The sequence below is a fragment of the Elephas maximus genome, chromosome 15, assembly GCF_024166365.1.
Source record: "Elephas maximus indicus isolate mEleMax1 chromosome 15, mEleMax1 primary haplotype, whole genome shotgun sequence".
Classification (NCBI taxonomy): domain Eukaryota; kingdom Metazoa; phylum Chordata; class Mammalia; order Proboscidea; family Elephantidae; genus Elephas; species Elephas maximus.
Window position 1 is genome coordinate 88,605,635 of NC_064833.1, and position 25,315 is coordinate 88,630,949.

Sequence of the window (25,315 nt, forward strand, 5' to 3'; positions counted from 1 at the left end):
CCCTGGACCAGCTGCACTGGCATTATCTGTGAGCTCATCAGAAATGCACATTCTCAGGCCCCACCCCAGACCTACTAAAGCAGAGACACTGAGGGTGTGCCCAACATGTGTGCTGTAACTAGACTAAAGGTGACACCCACCGGTGCAGGCTCAAGTTTGAGAACCAAGGATCTGAAGAGATATCATAACTTAATAATAGACTTAATTTTAAAAAAAGATACTTTTCTCTAAAACACGTCAATCTCCAGCCTATACAGAGCAATGCTGCTCCCAGGAGGGCCCACCAGCACAGACACCAGAATGACCCAGACCCCTCGGAAGATCAGCAGGGTTCATACGTGGCACTGCTGTGGCAAGATTCTGCGGGAGGGAGAGGGGAGGAAGGCGCTCAGAACATCTTCTACAAGTCCATGTCTGCCAAACCTACTACTCTGACATCTCGGCACCTCGCCATTTTAGGTCACATACATCATAATTTACTGCAAAGCAGTTCATGCACACTCTAGTCAAATAATTCCACTTCAAATGAGTATTCATAACCAGTGAAGATAAAATAAAATATCTCAGTTACAAAACTAATTTTCAAATTTATCTATTAGCCCAACCAACATAAAATTTGTATCATAAAACCAAGCATTTCAAACATAAAGCTTTTTAACTTCTTTGTAAAACAGACTCTTTAACCAGGTTTAATGGTCTGTGACTAGAGGGACCCTGAAGGTCATGGTCCCTAGACCCTTTGTTAGCCCAAGACTGGAACCATTCCTGAAGCCAACTCTCCAGACAGGGATTGGACTGAACTATAAGACAGAAAATGATACTGGTAAGGAATGAGCTTCTTGGCTCAAGCAGACACATGAGACTGTGGGCAGTTCCTGTCTGGAGGGGAGATGAGAAGGCAGAGGGGGACAGGAGCTGGCTGAATGGACAGGGGGAATACAGATTAGAGAGAAGGAGTGTGCTGTCTCATCAGGGGGAGAGCAACTAGGAGTACACAGCAAGGTGTGTAGAACTTTTTATATGAGAGACTGACTTGATTTGTATACTTTCACTTAAGGCACAATAAATGATTAATTAAAAAAAAAAAAAGATAAAAAATAAAGATTCTTTTTATTTCCACACATTCCTTGTTTAGGAAATTAATTCTTTACCTTCCACAGGTTCCTCTCAGATTGTCCTTTGTTAGATGAGAATTCATTTTATATTAAAAAAAAAAAAAAGGAACAGAGTTACCAGGGGCAGGAGGGGGAGGGGGAGTCACTGTTTAGAAAGCATTGAGTGTCTTTTTATGGTGATGAAGAATCTGGCAATGAACGCTGGTGATGGCTACACAATATGATTGATGACATTGGTGCCACTGAATTGTACACATGAAAAATGCTGAATTGGCCAACAGTGTATTACATGTGCTTTCTACAACAATAAAAAAACTCAACTTTTAAAAAAAAAATGAGAAGGGAAATAATATCACCTACCGTGGCAAACGTCGTCTTTTTGCTTTGTTTAAAGAAACGTGCTTCTTTTCAATGATGCGCCTTAGATGATCAATGGCATCGCAACACTGATGGATTGTGCCTGTTTTCAGGTATAAAAGGTGTTTCCAAAAAAGACAGATCGCTAATTAGCATTAACAAATTAGCACTAGTACTGGTCTACTTTTTAATAAAAAAAGGTAATTTTACTTAAGATTTAAAATCTTTTCTCCTTCAAAACACAAAGCTTAAATAAATGATTTATACTGCATGTCCAAAAGCAAACCCCTTCTTAACAAGACTGCAGGACAGTGTGATGACAACCACACAGTAATACCACACCAGACCACAGTAATACCACACCAGACCACAGTAATACCACACCAGATCACGGTAATACCACACTAGACCACAGTCCACACGCCTGCAGCCTCCTTTGGCCAGGTGCAGCCCACACACCATGGGACCTCCCAGGTATTACAAAACCCACGTGTCAGGCTACAGTCTATGTGCCTCAGTTTATGGCTGTAACTCACACGTGAGTTAAACGACATTATAGAGTAAGCATACCGCAACTGCAGGAAGAGAATAGAAAGGGCCATGGTGAAACAGTCCTCCGAAGCCAAAGGCCCTTGGAAAGGAGGTACCTGACAGAGCTTATTCTGAACTGAGCACCAAGACAAAGGCTTCCTTCTGTGCTCGTGAACTATGGCAGCAATTTCAGAAAGAATAAAGTCCCACTTGTGGAGAAAATTCACCTATATGGGATGTTAAGATAACTAAGGTAATTTTGAGCCTTTTGATGGCAAGGACTAAATTTTAAGGACTTTTTCCCACAGTAGACTATCAACCTGAGTGAATACATCTCAGCCTGTCTTTTACAATATAAACCTAAACCAAAATCTGGACACATAGACAGACAAGCAGTCTGTCCGCCCCTTACCCCCCACCCCCAAGCTTGTGACTTGTAGGGCCCAAACAGGGCAAGCTCTATGAGTTCTTCCCGCTCAAATAAAATTGTCCCACTTCCTGGGGAGGGGTTCCAGCCAGCCAGGGGTCAAGCTCAATGGCTCCAGGGGTATGTGGCGAGCCTCTGAGGAAGAAGTCATGGAAGATTCTTGTGCAAAGCACACTATAGGTGCTAGAGGGGTACAGCTCCTCTTCACATGTATCACCTCAAATAAGAGGCAAGGGAAAGGAAGACAACAGCATCTTACGTGAGAATCACTGAGGCATAATTTAAGACCTGAGCGGAAAAGCTCTAAAGACTCCTAAGGCAAGCAGAACCACCAGCACAAAAACAGGAAGCCTAGATAAAACATACCCAAGGACTTTTCATCTGTGTGTGCTAAGGCCAGACTTTCCATATAGACAACCAAGGCTTCAAACACAAACTGTTCTACCAAGGACTCTTCTTCCCTGTAAAATAAAGAATATTAAGTCTCACCTAGGGAAGGTGACCCCACCAAATGAGGAAATCATCAAACAATATCATTAATATCACACACAGTAAAATTTTGCTGAAGATCATTCAAAAGTAGCCACAGGAGCATATCAACAGGGAACCGCCAGAAATTCAAGCTGGATTCAGAAAGAGGACGCAGAATCAGAGACACCATTGCTGATGTCAGATGGAAACTGGCTGAAAGCAGAGAATACCAGAAAGATGTTTACTTGTTTTTTTTGTTTTTAATTTATTCATTGTGGTTTAGGTAGAAGTTTACAAATCAAATCAGTCTTTCATACAAAAAGTTATACACACCTTGCTGTGTACTCCTAGCTGCTCTCCTCAATGAGACAGCACATTGCCCCTCTCCATCCTGTATTCCCCATGTCCATTCAACCAGCTCCTGTCCCCCTCTTCCTTCTCATCTCGCCACCAAACAGGAGTTGCCCGCATATTCTCAAGTGTCTACTTGAGCCACGAAGTTCACTCCTCACTTGCATCATTGTCTATCTTGTAGTCCAGGCCAATCCCTGTCTGTAGAGTTGGCTTTGAGAATGGTTCCAATTTTGAGCTATCAAAGGGCCCGGGGACCACAGCCATCAGGGTCCCTCCAGTCTCAGCCAGACCACTAAGCCTGGTCTTTTTACGAGAATTTGAGATCTGCACCCCACTGTTCTCCTGCTCCATCAAGGATTCTCTGCTGTACTCCCTGTCAGGGCAGTGATCGGTGTTTACCTGTGTTTTATTGACTATGCAACAGCATTCGACTGTGTGGGTCATAACACGCTGTGGGTAACATTGCGAAGAATGGGAATTCCAGAACACTTAATTGTGCTCATGAGGAACCTGGACATAGATCAAGAGGCAGTCATTCGAAGAGAACAAGGGGATACGGCATGGTTTAAAATCAGGAAGGTGTGCGTCAGGGGCGTATTCTTTCACCATGCCTATTTAATCTGTATGCTGAGCAAATAATCCAAGAAGCTGGACTATATGAATAAGAACAGGCAACAGGATTGGACGAAGATGCATTAACAATCTACATTATGCAGATGACACAACCTTGCTTGCTAAAAGTGAAGAGGACTTGAAGCACTTACTAATGAAGATCAAAGACCACAGCCTTCAATATGGATTATACCTCAACATAAAAAACACAAAAAACCTCACAACTAGACCAATAACAACATCATGATAAATGGAGAAAAGACTGAAGTTGTCAAGGATCTCATTCCACTTGGATCCACAATCAACACCCGTGAAAACAGCAGTCAAGAAATCAGAAGACGTATTATATTGGGCAAACCTGCGACAAAAGACCTCTTTGAAGTGTTGAAAACCAAAGATGTCACCTTGTAGGCTAAGGTGCGCCTGACCCAAGCCATGGTGTTTTCAATCACCTCTTATGCTTGTGAAAGCTGGACAATGAATAAAGAAGACCAAAGAAGAACTGATGCCACTGAAATGTGGTGTTGGTGAAGAATACTGAATATACCAAGAACTGCCAAAAGAAAGAACAAATCTGCCTCGGGAGAAGTACAACCAGAATGCTCCTTAGAAATAAGGATGGCAAGACTACATCTCACATACTTTGGACATTTTGTCAGGAGGATCAGTCAGTTCCTGGAGAAGGACATCATGCTTGGTAAAGTAGAGGGTCATTGAAAAAGAGGGAGACCCTCAATGAGATGGACTGACACAGTGGCTACAACAATGGGCTCAAACATAACAAGGACTGTGAGGATGGGGCAGGACTGGGCAGTGCTCCGTTCTATTGCACACAGGGTCACTACGAACCAGAACTGACTTGATGGCAAATAACAAAAACAACAGGGAAGAAATAAAGCACAAACGAACAACAACAAAAAAATGTTATTTAAAAATATATTAAATTTGTTAAACAAAACAGCTTGAATGTTCCAAACATAAAACAATCTAAAACACTTCTCAGAGAAGAAAACCTGCCCAGGACCAGATTAAAGAGGCAGCCTCCCTCTGTGTATGAGCGCCCCTCCTCCGTAAGCTGTGCGAACACTAGCGCATAACCTCAGAACTACTCTCCTGACACCTTCACACACTCACTAAAATTAAATGTAGCAGAAAGATCTGATATCATATCCACACTCTTTCAAGATAAAAGGATTTTTACAGCTTTCGACCAACCTAAAAACAAGTCAGCATAGGAGTAAACTCCAAGCCTTTTGCAAGAATCCCAGTGCATGTGAACACCAGTGGGTCCACACGTCACAGGTCACCTGCTTACACAAAGCACTAACGTCAGCTCCCAGTGGCCAGCATCCCTGAGCCTGCAGCCACGCACAGAGGCCAGATCTCTCACTGGAAATGTGTTCTTTAATAACAGGACTGTAAACAATCTGCTACAAAACGACAGGCACAGGCAACAGGCTTCCAGGCATCAGAGCTGGAAGTTCTCACTATGCCCGACTCACCGCACACCGCCAGGAAGGGGCTTCCGTGGGACAGAGAACACGGAGCAGACACTGGAGGGAGGGCAGGGTTGAGAACAAATTGCAAAGTAGCATCTGATTTGGCAGGAATAGGACCCTAGTTTTCTTTTTATTGGAATCCCAGGAGGAGCAGAGCCTCTCAGGGCTCCACAAGTGTCTCACCTCCAGGTCTGAAACTGAGACTAAGGGACCCTACAAATAAGTAAGCCAGCATGCACAGAGACACAGAAGCAAACCACAAAGCCAGAGGAAAAGGCTCATCTGGAGGAGTAACTGGTCAGTTACTGGAGGAGTAATCTGCACAGGTCAGCTGGAGGAGAATTATAGGGCCCTTGGAGTCCAGGCTCAGTACCACAGCTTTCATTTCAGGTACCAGGAAACCAGAGACAGTGTATAAGTAAAGAAATGACCTGACAAGATGGTCCTCGGAACCTGTGCTCTCTGCAGAGGGGTGTGTAAAACAACTCAGGGGTACGCATGAGGGAAACATTCAAACTTCCGTTTATATTATTCAGCATGCACAATGTCAACGCATATAGTTCTCATGCACCCTTTCTCAAAAAGCCACCTGAAATGTGGCGAAACAAACAGGAGTGTGTCCAAGAAAGGAGATGGCAGGAGAAAGCAAAGAGAGGCAGGAACCCAGGAACAGAGCAGAGAGAGCACCCAAGAGGACAGCGGAGATCAGGGTAGCTCCTGGGCACCAGGGCAGTGCACAGGGTGGCCTGAGGAAGAGACACGCCAGCAGTGCCTCCAAGACCCACAGTGGTAGGTGAGCCCAGCCCAAATTCTTATCTGAACTTGGCTCATGACCATGTGCCTGAAGTTCTTGTCCTCCTGTCCACTCTAGCTTGGATCCACCGACAACACTCACTGACTCCACAAGAACTTTTGCTTTGACCTACTCCTGGCGGGTACAGGGAAGCCAGGAGAGCTGGCGGCAGAACGAAGTGTAGCCCACCCTCTGACCATATTTCTCCCAACATTAGTTGCTGGCCAACTTCACGGCATCTCAGATGCCAGATTCTGAAAGTCTGTGTCCCAGGACAAACTCTTGACCTTACCCACCTCACACACTTTGTGGGGACCTGACAGCCTCTCGGGAGCTGAAGACAGTCTCTGTGTGGCTTATGTCCTCCTAGGATCCTTCACTATGATGAGGACAGCAACCCTCCCCACCACAGCCACTTTTGTGCTTGCTATCAGCCTTCCAAAATAAAGCAACATGTTATTTAGGAACACATACAGAGATGCGTAAAGAAAAGCAAGGGAATAAGCAGCATAAAAGTCAGGAGAATGAGGGGGAGATATGATTAGGAGGTTTCTAAAACAAAACACAACAAATTGTATTTTGTAAACTAGGTGGTGGGTATGCAGGAATGTTTTTATTATTATTCTATAAACTTTACATATATGTTTTACACACTCTTTGGTTCATGTAAGTTTTACAATTAAAAACCTAAGAAAAAAATATATAATTTCAAGTAGTCAGTTTCCATACAAACACACTCCAACCTTCCATCTTTCCATCCATCTGTATTGTTTTTATAATTGAGTCCCTCTTCTCCATCCCAACTGCCATTTCCTGAGAGAAGCTATTCTGATCTCCTGAATGGGTCCGGTTCCTCACTGTAAGATTGCATGATCATCATGAACGTCTACTTTGCATTTATTTCAGCAATAAATTTTACATTTCTCTATGTGATTAATTGTTATCTGTCTTCCTGTCTGAAATGCAGGCCTTATCAAGAGACTGTATCTTTGTATCTCTGGCATCTGGCACACAATGTGCTCAATAAATAACATGGAATGAAGGAATGAGTATGCACCACGGCTGCCTCAGGTATGGCCTTCCTAGACAGCCTCGTCACTGGCTCCCACCTCATCTGGTTTCACGCAGACCCTCTGCATGCAGGGCCAGCATATGAATGGTAGGAAGAAACCTGAACATCCCGAGCAGTGACTGAGCTTCTTCTCATGGCACCGGGCCCTCCTCACTGGCTCACCACGCCCCTTCTACACTTGAAACTCATCTCCTCCTACACCGTCTTGTCCCTCATCCCCATCTCATCCCTCTGATCTGAAATGCCTTGGCTGGGTTCCACTCATCCTTTAAGTCTCATCGCGAGCACAAACTCTACCAGAAAGCCTTCCCTAACCTACCCAGACTGGGCAGACGCTCCTCCTCTGTGCCTCAAAGACCTTCCACTGTGTTTGGAAGACTGCTGTGTGATTAGGGTTGTATGCTTTTCTCAGGAATTTCTGAACTTGTGTTTAAACTCTGTTTTCATTCATTTGAATCCCCAGAACACGGCACGGCATCCCGTACATAATCACTTACTAAAACTTGATGGAGGCATAAATGAATACGTAGCAGTAAATACCTAGGCACCTTTCAAGGCTGCCATCCTCCTTTCACCCTGGCCCCCCTCCCTGCCACGCGCTCGCTCACCTGAATTCCCTGTAGACATTATTAAAGGCGAGTGCGGCCCCCAGCCTCTTGGAAGCATTGGGGTGTAGTGCGAAGCTGTACAATCGCTTAAAAAGCGATTTGGTGTTTACTGGACTTTTTTCCTGCTGCTGTGGTGTTGTCTGCTTAATGGACCATTTTAGGAATTCTCGAACACAGCGACCACAAAAATCTCTTAAAGTACTGTCAACAGGATCCACAATTCCATCCTGAAAACAAAGAGGCCTTTATTATACTCATGTTTATAACCATAAAATGGTAGTTCAGTATACTTGGTTTGCCTCTGAGAATAAGTAGAGTGTGTTGTAAAAATTAATTTATAGTACTATTCAAGAAAAAATAAAAAAGGTAAAACCAATCTCACTAACTAGAATCTAGACTCTAGATAACAATTTTCACAAAATGAAAACACTTTCTTTTAAGCAAATTTGGAAGCTGAATAATTCATGAAAAAAAGAATAAATTCAGTCATAATCACAAAGCATCCTTTCCTTTCCCTGAGAAACACAGTGGCTGTATCCTAAGAATTTCTGTTACTGTTGATTTTACCCCTTCACAATTTCCGAGACTTTCACTAAGGTTGAAGAGAACAAGACCTTCACAGGTTCCATGGAAACTATATGTTGCTGTGCAACCATAACTTTCTATACAGCAGCCCCATAAAGGCACAGTCTCTAAGTACCTGAAAAAAACAGCTATGGACATTTGAACAATGACCACATGGACAATTATTCTATTTAATGTCTCTGTTTCCCTCTATGTATTATCCCCTCTCAGATCTATCTAGGAAAAGGTTAACCTGAAAAAGGATCCTAAAGAATGAAGGGAGTTCTACCTAAATCCCCAGTTGTTTGCCAAATGCAAAATCCTTGAGAACAATGCCAGCTATAATTTAAGAAGGTAACAAACCATGGAAATGCAGAGAGGTAATACTGACTACTTCTCAGAACAGAAGTAAATATTACATGTGGTGACATTTGGGGATTAGCAGTAAACCCTACTAAGGAAACCCATGGACTCTCTCACGAGGAAGCGCTGTAATATCCCAAGGTCACATTTCATCCTTGGCCTTTTCTTTCCTCAACTCTTTCATTTTACTTTCTCCTCACCTTATCAGATTTCTTTCTGAAGCCCTTACTTAAACTATCTTCAAGGAACAAAGGGGAAAAGAAACAGCTAAGATAGAAAATTGAGAATAGAAACATTAGAATAAATCCATCTGAATGCAAATAAGCCACAAATTAAATTTAATTAAATGTACTTATTACAGGCAAGATTCACCAGTAGGCCCTGCAGGGGTGTAAACCACAGACGTAATTATGTCACCATCCTAATAAGCAATATTCACTAGCCCTCACTGCTCCCAATATGGCGCACCCGCAAGGGTGGCTCTGAGAGTGGAAGGGAGTGCCACTGGTAGTTACGCCAGAGGATGGCGCTGTCTTGGGCAAGCTGGGATGTATGGTCACCCATAGGCCACGCTCCACCTTCTGCCCAGCCTCATCCCTCTCAATGTGCAAACACACCACACAATACATCTTTATTTCCTGTCCAGATGCCCTTGCCAAGTTCCATTCCCTCTGACTCATCTCAAACTCCACAGAAAGTGATATGCAGATTCAAAGTGGAATCAATTTTAAGAATATAGAAACTATCGGTCATTTATTTGGACAAACTCGCGATGTGTTTAATTGGTGCCTTTGACTCCAAAATCAATATGTGACAAAATACATCATAGGCTTAAATAGTAAAATAACATGGCATTTAAAGGAATCAAACGTAAAGTTACTTACAAAGGTTCAAAAAATTACAATGCACATCAAATGGCACTAGGTTTTAGCTGCCTTTAAGCTCAACACTGAGCCATGTGATCTTAGAGCACAGCAACAGGGCACAGCCCTCCCTCTACCCGTGAGTCAGAGCCAAATTCTAATGATTCTACCTCTGCTATCTTAGGACATTACTATGTAAAAGGTAAGCTTATGTTTCTAGGGCCCTTTAGTTGGTTGAGAATGAATGCAAGAAAAAAATATAAAAAGGGCATACTGTAACTCCAATAAAAATCAAAAACATTCTTTGTTATTCCTCTCACATTCAGAACACATGTGCAGGTGTGCGCGCGCACACGTACATACACGCACATACACACATACACAAACACGTACACACGCACATGTGCGCACACACATGCACACATCTACACACATGCACGTACGCATGTACACACACGTACACACACATACACACACGCACACACACACAGACAAATGCACACATACACTCAGGCTTATTGCAGATTAAGTTTTTCAAATTTATAACCATCCTCCCAAAAAAAACAGAACAAAAAATGTAAACTATTATTTCCTTGCAAGTATTTAAAAGTATCAGTTAAGTAAATAAACATGGCATCCAATCCATGAAAATGACATTTCACCAGTTCCTTAAGACACAGGCAAAAAGAAGATATGACTTACTCAGATACTTTTTGGTATCCTGAAGGGTAGCTTTTCTCAACAGGTCTAAACACAGAGCAAACATAACTAGACGATGAGAACAGCAGGGAAAGAATCCACTGTGACTTGTGACTTACCAAGATAGTTTCTAGTAAAGCAACAGTATCCTGGCTTTCAAATTTCTTGTTGTTGGTGAACCAGTGGATGAGCTGCATAACTAACGGCTCATATAACTGCCTTGTCACCTGAAAAACACCACCGTTAGATTAAAGTCTTCTTTGTGTCAAAGGAATTTTGCACTGGAAAGAGTTCCATTTAAATGGTATTTGCAATGGGACAAAATGAAGCTATACTACTACCATGGTTTTACCAGTCTCCTAGCTCAATTCCATGATGAAAATGAACACGTTCTAATTATTCTTCTCTCCTTCCTAAGAGTCCAGCAAAGTAAAAACGTACATACTGAAACTCATTCTTCCTCTAATTAGGGGGGCACTTTAGGATAGAAACTGTCGGCTTTTAATACATATCTTTATTAATTTTATCCTGAACATGCACAGAGTGTTCTGGATCAGAGGCAGATTATCAATGATTCACTTAAAAAGCAAATAATGGCAGCATAGTTCCCCACACGCTGCGATGACTAAACTTGAGCCAGGTCAATGCCCTCTGGCACAAACATCAACGCCCACATCACAGGCTGGGGACAGGGGCCATCGCTGTGCCCTGCTTCTCTACAGGAAGAAGGGAGCTGCCTCCCCAGCCCTCCCCAAAAGAAGGAGAAAAACCTTTATGGCTCGGAGGCTGGTTATCACTCCAACCTTCTGAAATGTAAATAAAACCTCTCCAGGGCCAGACAGCCCTGCGTTTCTCCTGATTTTATAATCCAGGTATGTCTGAGCTTCCTCCTCTGTTGGACATGCAAATACCCAAGGGGATAGCTCTCCAGTCTCCCTGGTAATTGGGGCTTAACTTGGGGAACCAGTCAAGTTGTCACGAGTATGCCATCTTAAGGAATAAGAGAAGTTTTATTATCTTTTTGGATCAGAGCAATTAACTAGACAAATGGCTATGGATCTAATCCTCAGGACATTATGAAGAATAAAATGCTTTCTGCAGCTAACAGAGGTTGGAGGTCTGAGTTCACCCAGAGGCACCTTGGAAGAAAGGTCTGGCAATCTACTTCCAAAACACCAGCCATTGAAAACCCTATGTAATGCGTGGCTAATTGCCTCCATGGACAACTGCCTCCCTTGCCATGACACCAGAAGAACTGGATGATGCTCAGCTACCACCACTGAACATTCTGATGAAATATTCTACAGCAGAATCCTGATCCAAAGGGGGAAAATGCAGAACAGAATTTCACATTCTCATGGAATCCAGACTTTTTGGAGACATGGAGGCTGGATGAACCCCTGAAACTATTACCCTGAGATAATCTTTAAACCTTAAACCAAAAAAAATCTCCCGTAGATTTCTTAAAACCACACCATAGTTTAGCTTAACTACTATAGAATGTCTGTCTTGAGCATTGTGTCCTTTCAAGATCTATCCATATGGGATCAAACTGACAACAGCAACTCAAAACATCAGATAGAAAACTTATGGGACAGTGAGTTTATATTAATGGGGGAGGAACTACTCAGAAAAGGAGGGTGAGAATGTTTACACAACTTGAAGAATGCAATAAATGTCAATGAATTGCACATGTAGAAACTGCTGAGTTGGTGTATGTTCTGCTGTCTATACTCTCAACAACAACAAAAATAAATTATTTTTAAAAAAGAAAGGAAACTTTATGGAGCACAATTTTACTCTGACATACATGGGGTCACCATGAGTCAGAGTCAACTTCACAATTTTTTTTCTAATTGGAAGTGAGGGCAGAGATTCTCCATTTGTATAGTGTACACATTTCTGTGTCTTAGGAAGCTAGAGCTTTTCACAGGAGCACTGAGAAATCCAAGGACGTTTTATTTCCAGGATATTGAGCTGAAGAATGAAGTACCTTCGTATTTTACATACATACATTGGTTACCACCACTTCAGAAACCATCTAAATCGGCACTCAGGCTAAGCAACACAGAGTCCGCTTGCACCTGGATACTATTTCAAAAAAGTGTCTTTCTAACCTTGGAAGAAACTTTTGGGATTAATCTCAATGAAAAAAGTCTTACATTTCAGTTTGGAAGTTTAACTTGGTTTTAAAGCATTACTTTTTTTTTTTTCCACAAGAATTATACTGTTTAATTCTTAGTGCATGAGTAATGTGTACGTATACATGTATACATAACCAAAAACCAAACCCGCTGCCGTCGAGTTGATTCTGACACATAGCGACCCTACAGGGCCGAGTAGAACTGCCCTGTAGAGTTTCCAAGGAGCACCTGGGGGATTCGAGCTGCTGACCTTTTGGTTAGGAGACGTAGCACTTAACCGCTATGCCACCAGTGTTTCCATATGTATACATACACACACGCACATATATACACATATCTCTATATATCTTGGAAACCCTGGTGGCGTAGTGGTTAAGTGCTGCGGCTGCTAACCAAAAGGTCGGCAGTTCGAATCCGCCAGGCGCTCCTCGGAAACTCTACAGGGCAGTTCTACCCTGTCCTGTAGGGTCGCTGTGAGTCGGAATTGACTCGACAGCAGTGGGTGTGTGTGTTTTTTATATATACTTATAAAAAATATCCATCTACAATCCTACATCCCAAAGGTAACCATATATATTCTTTCGAAGTATTTTATTTACTACACATTTAAATGCATGTATACACTTAATGTGTATAAAAACAAGCATACATTTTTGTAACCACTTTTCCTCTTGATTGTGAATATTTTCCACATAAACACATAAGCTATATCAATATTTTTATTGCATGCTCAGTATCTCACATATGGATGCACCATAATCCAGTTACCCAAACCCTACTGTTTGAAAGAAATTCAGGCTGTTTCTAATTGATGATCATTATTTTTTTATAAGGGCTGCACAGCAAGCAGCCCTGAGCACACTCCTCTTAGCATGTCATTACTACTAAGCCTGAGGGGACAGGCATGTACATCCTTGGGCCTCTGACCTGCCTGTGGAGAGCACTGTCTATCCCACTCCCATCAGCCACGGCATCCTTGGGCCTCTGACCTGCCTGTGGAGAGCACTGTCTATCCCACTCCCATCAGCCACGGCATCCTTGGGCCTCTGACCTGCCTGTGGAGAGCACTGTCTATCCCACTCCCATCAGCCATGGCATCCTTGGGCCTCTGACCTGCCTGTGGAGAGCACTGTCTATCCCACTCCCATCAGCCACGGCATCCTTGGGCCTCTGACCTGCCTGTGGAGAGCACTGTCTATCCCACTCCCATCAGCCACGGCATCCTTGGGTCTCTGACCTGCCTGTGGAGAGCACTGTCTATCCCCACTCCCATCAGCCATGGCGTGGAGGCCATGCCCACCACCCTCAGCAACACCAGGCACTGTCAATCTCATAAACCTCTGACAATGGCTGCAGACATTATCATTTTAATTCGAATTTCCTTATTCATTAAAAAGGTTGAATATTTTAAAATATATTTCATTGGCCATTTTATATTTCTTTTTTATGAGCTGCCAATTCTTTTCCTTTATCCATTTGCCCTTTTTTTAATTTTTGGATTAGTATACTGTAAAAAAATTTTCTCACATCACGTATATGTTAAAAAAAGTTTTTTTTTTTAATGTGACTGGGTAGTTTTAAACATTCATGAAGTCAAAACTATCAACAAATTAATGTTTTTCTTTTGTGCGCCTGTCTTCAGTGTCTTGCAGGAAAATCTCCTTTTCATGCAAACTTTATGTGAAAACATGGAAGGACGCCTACGATGTAATAATAACAAAATCCATCAAAGGAGCAGAAATCACATATTTTACACAAAGGAAAATATATTTGAATGCTATGAACCTGCTTTAAGAAAGAAAAAATATATATCACATTTGTGAGTTTTCACAAAGATCTGGGAGTATATTCACCAAACTTTTTCCAAAGGATAAGTAAGGGTAGGAAAGAGGTGATGATGTAGAAGTTCAATTTTCATTGCTTTTTTTTTTTTTTTTTAATTTTTATTGAGCTTCAAGTGAACGTTTACAAATCAAGTCAGTCTGTCACAAATAAATTTATATACACCTTACTCCATACTCCCACTTGCTCTCCCCCTAATGAGTCAGCCCTTCCAGTCTCTCCTTTCGTGACAATTTTGCCAGCTTCCAACCCTCTCTACCCTCCCATCCTCCCTCCAGACAGGAGATGCCAACACAGTCTCAAGTGTCCACCTGATACAAGTAGCTCACTCTTCATCAGCATCTCTCTCCTACCCACTGTCCAGTCCCTTCCATGTCTGATGAGTTGTCTTCGGGAATGGTTCCTGTCCTGTGCCAACAGAAGGTTTGGGGACCATGACTGCCGGGATTCCTCTAGTCTCAGTCAGACCATTAAGTCTGGTCTTTTTATGAGAATTTGGGGTCTGCATCCCACTGATCTCCTGCTCCCTCAGGGGTTCTCTGTTGTGCTCCCTGTCAGGGCAGTCATCGGTTGTGGCCGGGCACCAACTAGTTCTTCTGGTCTCAGGATGATGTAAGTCTCTTGCATGTTTTTATATTAACTGGTGTGTTTACATTGAGAATATACAACTTACATCCCAATCCAAAGGTACACAAACTCAGACAGAGATAACAGATATGCTATACATTCTTACATAATCGTTTGACATATTTATTAAACAAATGGCTATTCTAAATCCTTTTAATGCTCTTAGAATTAACTTTTCCCTATGTTAGTCAATTCACCTAACACCAGTTATGATTTAGTTGATACCAATTCATGGCAATCCCATAAGTGTCAGAATAGAACTGCACTCCATAGGGTTTTCAATGGCAGGTTTTTCAGAAGTAGATTGCCAGGCTTTTTTTCTGAGGTGCATCTGGCTGAACTCGAACCACCAATCTTTCAGTTAGCAGCTGAATGGGTTAACCACTTGTAACACCCAGGGACTTCAATTCACCTAATACCATGTATTAAATGAACCATCCATTTACCATTAACTTCCAATGGTCCCCTACCATCTCGATAATTTAAATATACACAGGGAGCTACATGCCAGCTAGTCCCTCCTACTGACCTATCTGTGCAGGAGCTCAGCCCTGTCACAATGACCGAGGCTTCTCGCTGACAGCTGTTCGGGCAAGTCCTCCTCCATTACTCTACTCTTGCAAAACGGTCCTTCAGATTAATCATATTTTACATTCAAACACTAAACTAATTCTGGGACTTTAACTGGAATTATGCCAGACTCATCAATTAATTTGGGGAGACTGACATCCCTTCAATATTGACTCCTCTAATTCAGGTACACTGCATATTCGCCTTCTAATTCAGGTACATAGCATATTCACCTTCTTTTACAGTCATAAAACATAGGTTTTCCTGGGACACTGAAGTTTATTCCTAGACATTTTATAATTTTTTTTATGTTACTGTGAATGAGATATTTGTAGATGTGCTTTTCAAGTGGTCAGTACTAATATATGAGAATGCTGGTGTTTTATTTCTATTTTGTAATTCATGAGGTTCCTCCCTTATTAATTCTTAGAGTTTATCAGTTGACATTCCTGGGCTTTCCAGATTAAAAGAAAAATCATATTTATAAATAATAATCTTTGTTTCTGTTTTATCTATCTATCTAACGTGTTCTTGAAGCCCTGATGGCATGGTGGTTCAGAGCTTGGCTGCTAATCAAAAGGTCAGCAGTTCGAATTCAACAGCCATTCCTTGGAAATCCTATGGGGCATTTCTACTCTGTCCTATAGGGTCACTATGAGTTGGAACCGACTTGACAGCAAAGGGTTTGGTTTTTACCGTGTTTTTATCTTACAGTATTGACTAGACTCTCCTGAAAAATAAATGGTGCTGGCTAACAAGTACTTCTGGTGGCCTTCCATGTGCTAAGCACCATGTTAAATGCTAGAGACAGCCCTCAGTACTTTTTTTAGAGACCTGCCCTCTGCCCAAGTGACTTCAACATGTAGCAAAGTCTGATAACTAAATTAGAACTTATTGTTCAAAGTTTTGCAAATGTTGCAACTTTCCAATCTTACTCACTTACCTGATCTACATCACAGGCCAGTTGGAGCAATACAGGGAACGTCCGCTTATAGAGCTGGTACATGGGTGGAGAGCCACTGTCACCTTCAGGTATCTGAGTGGCCTTTCCCAACATAAGCATAACCAAGCTATGTAAAAGTTCACAGGCAGCAATCTGGAAGAGGCCACAAGTTCAATACAGCTACGTGACTTAGCCCTTCAATAAGTTTAATAAGAAAAATTTTTTAAGTAGATAACTATCATGGAACTCAAATATAAATTAAATGAAAATAGCACTTCTTATATAAAATTAATACTTCTGTTCACTCTTATTTTTATCTAAGAGTTAAGAATTGATTTGAAAGCTTTGGATATTTGGAATAATATATATATTCATTAGAAATATGAAGCAACTTTGGAAATTTACAAATTAATATCAAAAACTGAGATTATCTTGTTTCTAACCTCGAAGGTTGAGGGGATAATTGAGTCACCTTTAAATGCCCTTTTCTATTATGAAGAGTTTTTGGCATATTAAGGTTTTATCTTACATCTATTATGATTATTTATGTTCCACTTTCATTTGTCAATGACATCTAATTCTGAAAGTGAATAAAGTAGTTTTCTAACTACTATGTTTCAGAAAATACAAAATTAATGATCTTGGAACAGCTAAAATAGATTATCCATCTCCTAACAAATATGTTTTACAAACGAATATGTTTTAAAAACAGTAGACCCAAAGTAGTGAGTGAAATAAAAAATAGAAAGTACTTTAGTCTGTCTGTCACTAGCTAACAAAGCTAATTCTGTGACCCGAGGCAAGAAGACATCCAGGTAAAGGACAGGCTTCATTTCTACAAACGGCATTGCAAAACTGAGCCTCTTCTCTCTGTCCCACGCTACACATCTCTTCATCATTTCATCTGAGGTTGCAGCTGCCAAAAAAAAAAGATTTAACAAGAGTATTTTTCCACTGAAAATCCTTCTAAGATCAGTTGCTCTATATTTCATTGGTCAAATAAGAGTCTATATAAGCGCTTTATTCATATTTCCTTTCTGCTTCACTTTTGCTTCAGATACGTAATAACATTCGAAATCACTAATATACCATTTCTGAGTTTAACTTAAAATAAAATTATTTTTAAGCAAGTCTAACAGTCTGGGATGTTTGATTTCCAATTTGCCACGTTTCACGCAAATAACATGCACCTGCTATGTTTGTTTGCCAACAGCGCCCATCCCCCTGAGAGGTATTTTCATAAGCATTGCTATGCCAATTTTTTACATGTTGCTGCAAAAAAAAAATCAGCATAGCACGCTAATAAAAATACATCACGAGGAGGGGGCGCAGTTGGCAAATAAACATAGAAGGCATGTGTTATTTGCATCAAAAATACAGTAATTGAGAGTTAATGTATTTTGTGGAAAAAACAATAAGCAAAATTTTATTAAAAACTTCTTCTTTAAAACATTTATTTTCCCCATATAGGCTCTAAGTTCCTAAATAAGCAAAAATCACTAGTATATTTAATATCAAATTTCAAAAGTAAAAATACAGATAAATATTTCCTAATCGAAAACATTAATTCCCATCAAAACAGTTTAAAGATATCCAAATAGTAAGAATATTAAGTTTTAAAATGTAGATTAACTTTCAACTTCCCTGACACAAGGTTTAAGATAGAAAAGAGTTCTGTTTCAAAATGAAAAACATGCTTAACAGAATCAAACCGGAACATTCTCTCTACTGATATACTAAATTATTCAGACTGTATGGGTGCAAAGTATTTTCATTAGACAAAATATTATTCTTTATAATCTTGTTTGAAAATATTTAATCATACATAGGAGTAAATATAGAATATACCAGAATCTGTATAAATATTAAAGTTCAAATTAAAGTACAAATATATCTATTGTTGTCTGTTGCTGTCAAGTCGACTTCTACTCACGGAGATCCCACGTGCTGCAGAGCAGAGCTGCTCCACTGGGTTTTCAAGGCTCTGACCTTTTGGAAGCAGATACGTCAGGCCTGTCTTTCAAGGTGCCGCTGGGTGGGTTTGAACTGCCAAACTTTCGGTCAGTAATTAAGCACTTAACTGTTTGCACCATCCAGTGGCTCCCCGAAAGACATTTAAAGGGGATGCTTTATTTTAAAGAAAGGTTTACCTGTCACAAGATTTCTGTTTATTTGTCCTCCTAGATGTCCAAGCATTTGTACGACTTTTATTCTTATTGCTTCTAAGGATAGTGCTTCATTCTATAAATGTGGACAAGTGCAGACATATAACTGGGTTAAAATTAACGAGAATTATGAGAGAGAAAAAAAAAGCCTACTTTGCCACCCATTCTCTTGTGAATGTCCCTGATGGTTAACTGTATCTTACCCAGTAGCACTGTTAATCTTACTGCAAATTCATGAAAAAAGTCATCCCCAACCTTGCAGTTGGATGCGCGTTTCCTAGGCCTGTAGTCTCCAAACTTTTTGGCAGGATTCCTTTACACTCTTAAAAATACTGAGGGCCCCCAAACAGCTTCTGTTTACCTAGGTTGTATTCATCAGTATTTATTATATAGAAAATAAAAATTTAGAAAAAATTAAAATAGTTATTATTTTATTTACAAATACTAAACCCACATGTTAACAAATGACATACTTTTAGAAAAAGTATCATCTTCCAAAACAAACAAAAACAAAAAACCTCAGAAGAGGAGCACTGTTCCAGAGCTGTGTAAACCCTCCCGTAGGCCAGCTCACTAGAAGACAGCTAGTCTATGTTGTGCAGGCCTCACACAGACGTGTGGAAAAGCGAGGGGTGTTTTAGTGGTTTTTCTAGATAACTGTAGTTATTTTTCTCCGATACTACAAATCAGTGGTAGTTTCTTAAAGGTAATTTACAGTATGGAATATGAACCCATGCCAACGAATTCTATACATCCTATTACATTAAAATACATTGGCCTGTCTTGCACTTTGAGTGGCTTTCTTACCGAGCATGATTTGGTAACCACATGTACTGGTCATTTGAAAATATTGGTTCACTGAGTTATGCAGATCATCTAAATGCTGACAAAGTTCATCACATATCTGCAATGGTTAAGGTTGTCTGTCAGCTTGGCTGGGCCATGATTCTCAGTGGTTTGGCAATTATCTAATGACATAATTTAGCAGTTATGTAATAACATAATTTGGCTGCTATGAAATGATATAGTCATCCTCCATAATTTGATCTAATATAATCACCTAAATCAGTTGTAAGGGTAGTTTCCTTGGGGGTGTGGCCTGCATCCAATATAAATATGGTCATTCTGGCAAAGCTCTCTTGCTTGCTCTGGAGCCTACATCCAGCTCATCATCATCTGACTTCCGGTTCTTGGGACTTCAGCCACCTGCCTGCCATACTGCCTGCCAATCTTGGGATTCATCAGCCCTGCAGCCTGTAAGCCAGTGGCCTGCTGTCTCACCTGCCAATCTTAGGTTCCTCAGTCCCTGCAGCTACGTGAGTCAGGAGAAGCCTCCAGCCTAATACCTGGCCCACAAACTTGGGACTTGCCAGCATCTACAACCATGTGAACCATTTCCTGGAGATAAATCTCTCTCTCCCCCTCTCTCTCTCTATATATATAAAGCCTTGTTACCGTCGAGTCGATTCTGACTCATAACGACCCTACAGGAGAGAGCAGAAGCGCACCACAGTTTCCAAGGAGTACCTGGGAGATTCAAACTGCTGACCTTTTGGTTAGCAGCTGTAGCTCTTAACCACTATGCCATCAGGGTTTCCTACATATACACATATACTTCACTGGTTTTGCTCTTCTAGGGAACTCAGCCTCAGACAATATCCAAAAATCAAATTTGCTAATATTACCACCAATCTCATCAGAAAAAAACTTTAAGAATGACAGGCTGCCACACTCATGGCGATGGCTACAAGTTTTCTAAAACTTATCATTTTCCCTTAAAATCTTGACTTTTTATCTTTAGCAACAAAAACTGCCAAAGGTTTTCCTTGAAGTGACAGGCTCACTCTTTGTTCATCTTAGAGAAAATGTCTGCCAAGTGCCCAAATCTGAATAACCAGAGCTTGTCTATCAGTTGTTCTTTCATAAAAAAAGTGGCTACTTCAGCTCACAACTCAAATCGTCACACAAGAGCTTTTCCTCAAGACATCTGCTGTTCTTCCGCATGCAGAACTGCTTTGTGCACACTACCTGTTCTATCACGCAGAATAGCAAAAAGACACGTATCAAAGAGTCAAAAAGAAATGAAATCCTAAGGAACCAACACTGCAACCCATCATTACACCACCAGTGCAAAGTCAACAGAGTAAAAATAATTTTGGTCATGCAGGCCAAGGGGTCCACATTTTGAGAACCACTGTCCCAGGAAATCGGGGTCATGGACATGTAAAGAAGCTTCATTTGCAAAACTAGAGACATGCTGAAATAATGTCCTGTTTTATATGAGATAAAATTAGTAAAAATTTTAGACAATTAATTCTAGTTGCATTCAAATCTCTCAAAAGCTGCCAAAAATAACGAGGTAGAAAGAATTTACCACGAGCTTTGCACAATCAGTTCTAGACATTACAAGTTTTTCAAATATTAATTTCTACTGCATACCTAAAAGAGATATTTTCCCTATACTACTACAATTTTCTCATTTATACCATTTTTCCCCGTTAGCATCATATGGCATATTGTAAAAGAATTATCTCAAGAAATTATCACCAGACTAAGTCCATTCAATGAGGAAATAAGAGTATCTTCAATAAATGATGCTGGGAAAATTGGATTTTCACAAGCAGAAAAATGAAACCAGATCCATGTCTCACAACTCACACAAAAACAATTTAAAAATTGATTAAGGACCTAAATGTGAAAAACACCATAAAATTCTTAGATCTATGTAGACCCTTACTTTTCAAAGATCTACATAACCTAGATATGTGTTGATCTTTACTCTTATGAATGAGATCAGAATTTCTTAATATAAATGTTATCTGTTAATTACCTACCTCTCAACTGTGAGGAAATAAAGTTAAATAAAGCATATCTCTTCCTAATGAGTTTAAAACCATAAAATTATTAGAAGAAAATGTCAGGCCTAGCTTTTAACAACGGATTATCTAATATAACAAAGACACCAACAGCATAAAATAATACAGACCTCATAAAAATTAACTTTTGTTCACCAAAAGACTTTACCAAAAAAGGGACAAGACAAGCTACCAACTGGAAGAACATCTTCAGAAACCATATACCTGATAAGAAGCTAATAATGAAACTATATATAAAACTTCAACAATTGAACAACAAAAAGACATACAGCTCAATCATAAAATGGGCAAAGGACTTGAATAAACATTTTACCAAAGAGGACATTCAAGTGGCCACCAAACACAAAAAGATGCTCATCATTAGCCATCAGAGAGATGCAAATCAAAACCACAATGAGATACCATTTCACTCCCACTAGGATGGCTCACATTAAAAAAACTGAAAATAACAAACGTTAGTGAGGATGTGGGGAAATTGGAACCCTTATTCACTGCTGGTGGGAAGGTACAATGGTACAGCCGTTGTGGAAAACAGTGTGGGTGGTTCCTCAAAAAACTAAACACAGAACTACCACATGACCCAGCAATTCCACCCTTAAGTATATACCCAAAAGACTTGAACGTAGAGACTCAAACAGAGTCTTGTACACCAATGTTCATTATAGCACAATTCACAATAGCCAAAGGGTGAAAACAACCTAAATGCCCATCAACACATGCATGGATAAATGAAATGTGGTACATACATACAACGGAATACTAATCAGCCAGTAAAAAAAACAAAGTCTTAATACATGCTACAATATGGAAGGAGTGTGAAGGCATTATGCCAAATGAAATATCAATCACAAAAGGACAAACATCTTCCTTGAGTATTATGCTGTCTATATGGGCTACCTATATGGGATCAAACTGACAACAGCAACTTCAAAGATTAGATAGGAAACTTAGGGGGCAATGAGTTTGTTAACGGGGAAGGAAAAATGAGGGTGAGAATGACTGCACAACTCAAAGCATACAGTCAATGTCACTAAACTGCACATACAGAAACTGTTGAATTGCTGTATGTTCTGCAATAACAAAAAATAAATTATTTAAAAGAAAGAAATTATCACCAAAAACACAAAAACAAAAAAGCTGGCAGGAGTTGAATGTGACAAACTGCTGTCCTTAAGATCAAATCAGTAAACTAATCTTTCTTTCATATCCATGGTAACTTTAGTACTTTTTATTATCCACTAAATAGCTGTAAATACATTTGGTGTATTTAAATCAAAGTCAATACTTAAATCAAGTCAATAAACCAGTTCCTACAGTTTATATCTTTATTGCTAACATTTGTATTAAAATTATTTCTAAAACACATTGTAATTTGTACACAAAAATAATGTTTTAAGTGGAGATTTTTAACTCTTCATCAGCACTAGAATCTGATCTCTGAATTATTTAAGGTAAAGAAAAATACAAGGGGTTTCTTACAGATGCCTCAGATGCCATGTTCTTTGTCCTCTTCAGATGCTTTAACACAACTTTATGAAACCCTTTCTGGGCAGCCCGAGAGAGTGCAGATACTTCCCAGTTATTCTTGGTCTCATCTAATTAACAGTAAACAGAAACCAATTTTAAATACCATTCATCCATTTATTTGATAAATGCAAGGCGAACACACTGTAGTGTCAAATAGAGACAATAAACTTAGCTTTAATGACAACGTAAACATTGTTTTCTAGAATAAAAATATTAATACTGGTTGTTATGTTTTCATATACCGATGTCTACTAAAAGGAACATGGCTCCTTGGAGAAATGGCCACTTTTAGTGCCTGGGCAGACATGCGTTGACAAACAGATCCTGAACATAAAGGTGGCTCAAGAATAATGGGGCCTGCCAAGGGGCCACTAGCAGGGACCCTCATGCCTGTACACAAGCCAATCTAGGCCAATTTGAGCATCAAAATACATAATGATGGTAGAAGATCAGACACACAAAAAAATAAGAATCCACAAGTCCATGCTAATATAAATAAATAAGGAGGGATAAGGGAAAGCTTTTTCTTACAAGAGACTGCAAACACATAAACGTAACGACGGAGTTGGAAAATCACCATTTTGTAATAACTAGTTAAGGAAGAATCAGAAATGGAAGCTAAAATTATTACGATGAAAACGTGACAAGGAATAGAATAGTCTTAAAGCATCCCTCCCATAAATTACTTGTTTTCTTTTTAATTGTTTTTATTTTTGAAGTAATCATCAACTTACAGAAAATTTGGAAGTACAGTGCAAAATTTTTTTTCCTGAACCATTTGGAACAGGTTGCCAACTTGATGCTCCCTGCTCGAGAATACTTTAGAGTGCCTTTTCTTCAACAAGGATATTCTCCTGCATAACAACCATCAACCACCAAAATCAGGACACCGACAGCCATACTCGCCAAAAGTTAATTCTCAGACCTCATTCAGCTACTAATGTCTTTCACAGCTCAAGGGTCTAGTTCAGATTCACCTGCTGCATTCTGTTGTCAAGCGTCTTCTGTCTGTTTCAGACTGGAAGTAATGTTTAGTCTTTGCTTCACTTTCATGATTTTAAGTGTTTTAAAATTATACTCCAGTCATTGTGTGCTCCCATTTGGGACTGTCTTAAAGTTTTCCTGTAATTAGTTAGAGTTACGGGAACTAGTTATAATATCTTACTATTTCCCTTATTAATTATTGAGTTCAATAAGATCTCTGGCACATATTCATTTTATATCCACCACAGTCATGAAGTTATTCTTCAATAGTTTTTGAGATGCCCACTGGATCTGCTGCCAGATAGGTGAACCTGCTTGCTGGAGGACACCTCACAGGCAGTTTATGCCCAGATGTCTTTTCGTGGTCCCAGAGATGAATCCCAAATGGCAACAGAACTTTATCTTTCCTACTAATTCTGCTGTCTACAACTGTGTTTTCTGTTGTTGGCCTGCTTACGCAATAACCAATTCCCCCTATGTGGCAGCAATGACAAAGAATTTGGTTTTAATACACTCCTTGTTGATCTTCTGTGGGTCAGTGTGAGAGATCTACTCTCTGATGAATCAAAGACGAATAAAAAATTGGTTCATTCCTATTACACTGCCACTACAGTCAAAACTCAACGGCACTGGGTTTTTTTACTGGGTATAGTCAAAACAGCCTGGTACTGGTACCACAACAGATACATGGACCAATGGAACAGAATTGAGAATCCAGACAAAAATCCATCCACAAAGGAGCAGTTGATACTTGACAAAGGCCCCAAAACAGCTAAATGGGGAAAAGACAGTCTTTTTAACAAACGGGGCTGGCATAACTGGATATCCATCTGCAAAAAAATGAAACAATGCCCATACCTCACTCCATGCACAAAAACTAACTCAAAATGGATCAAAGACTTAAATATAAAATCTAAAATGATAAAGATCATGGAAGAAAAAATAGGGACAACGTTAGGAGCCCTAATACATGGCATAACAGTATACAAAACATTATGAGAATATAGAAGAAAAACTAGATAACTGGGAGCTCCTAAAAATCAAACACCTATGCTTATCCAAAGACTTCACCAAAAGAGTAAAAAGACCACCTACAGATTGGGAAAAAATTTTCAGCTATGACATCTCTGACCAGAGCCTGATCTCTAAAATCTACATGATACTGCAAAAACTCAACTGCAAAAAGATAAACAACCCAATTAAAAAATGGACAAAAGATATGAATAGACACTTCGCTAAAGAAGACGTTCAAGTAGCTAATAGATATACGAGGAAATGTTCACAACCATTAGCCATTAGAGAAATGCAG

General features: G+C 40.0%; 1 protein-coding gene across 3 annotated transcripts in view; it reads right to left on the minus strand.

The window, feature by feature from the left end:
* Positions 1–25,315, minus strand: part of PRKDC (protein kinase, DNA-activated, catalytic subunit) — a 321,194-nt gene that overhangs the window by 233,733 nt on the left and 62,146 nt on the right. For all 3 annotated transcript variants that reach the window (XR_007513335.1, XM_049854457.1, XM_049854458.1), the window contains exons 22-29: positions 22,975–23,090; positions 18,605–18,695; positions 17,207–17,370; positions 16,455–16,607; positions 10,448–10,555; positions 7,840–8,066; positions 2,797–2,891; positions 1,476–1,575 (exon numbers count right to left, since the gene is read on the minus strand). Coding sequence is in view for 2 of the 3 variants with exons in the window: in XM_049854457.1 (XP_049710414.1) it covers positions 1,476–1,575; positions 2,797–2,891; positions 7,840–8,066; positions 10,448–10,555; positions 16,455–16,607; positions 17,207–17,370; positions 18,605–18,695; positions 22,975–23,090 (1,054 nt within the window). In the remaining variant the exon portion in view is untranslated. The remainder of the gene's footprint in view (positions 1–1,475; positions 1,576–2,796; positions 2,892–7,839; positions 8,067–10,447; positions 10,556–16,454; positions 16,608–17,206; positions 17,371–18,604; positions 18,696–22,974; positions 23,091–25,315) is intronic.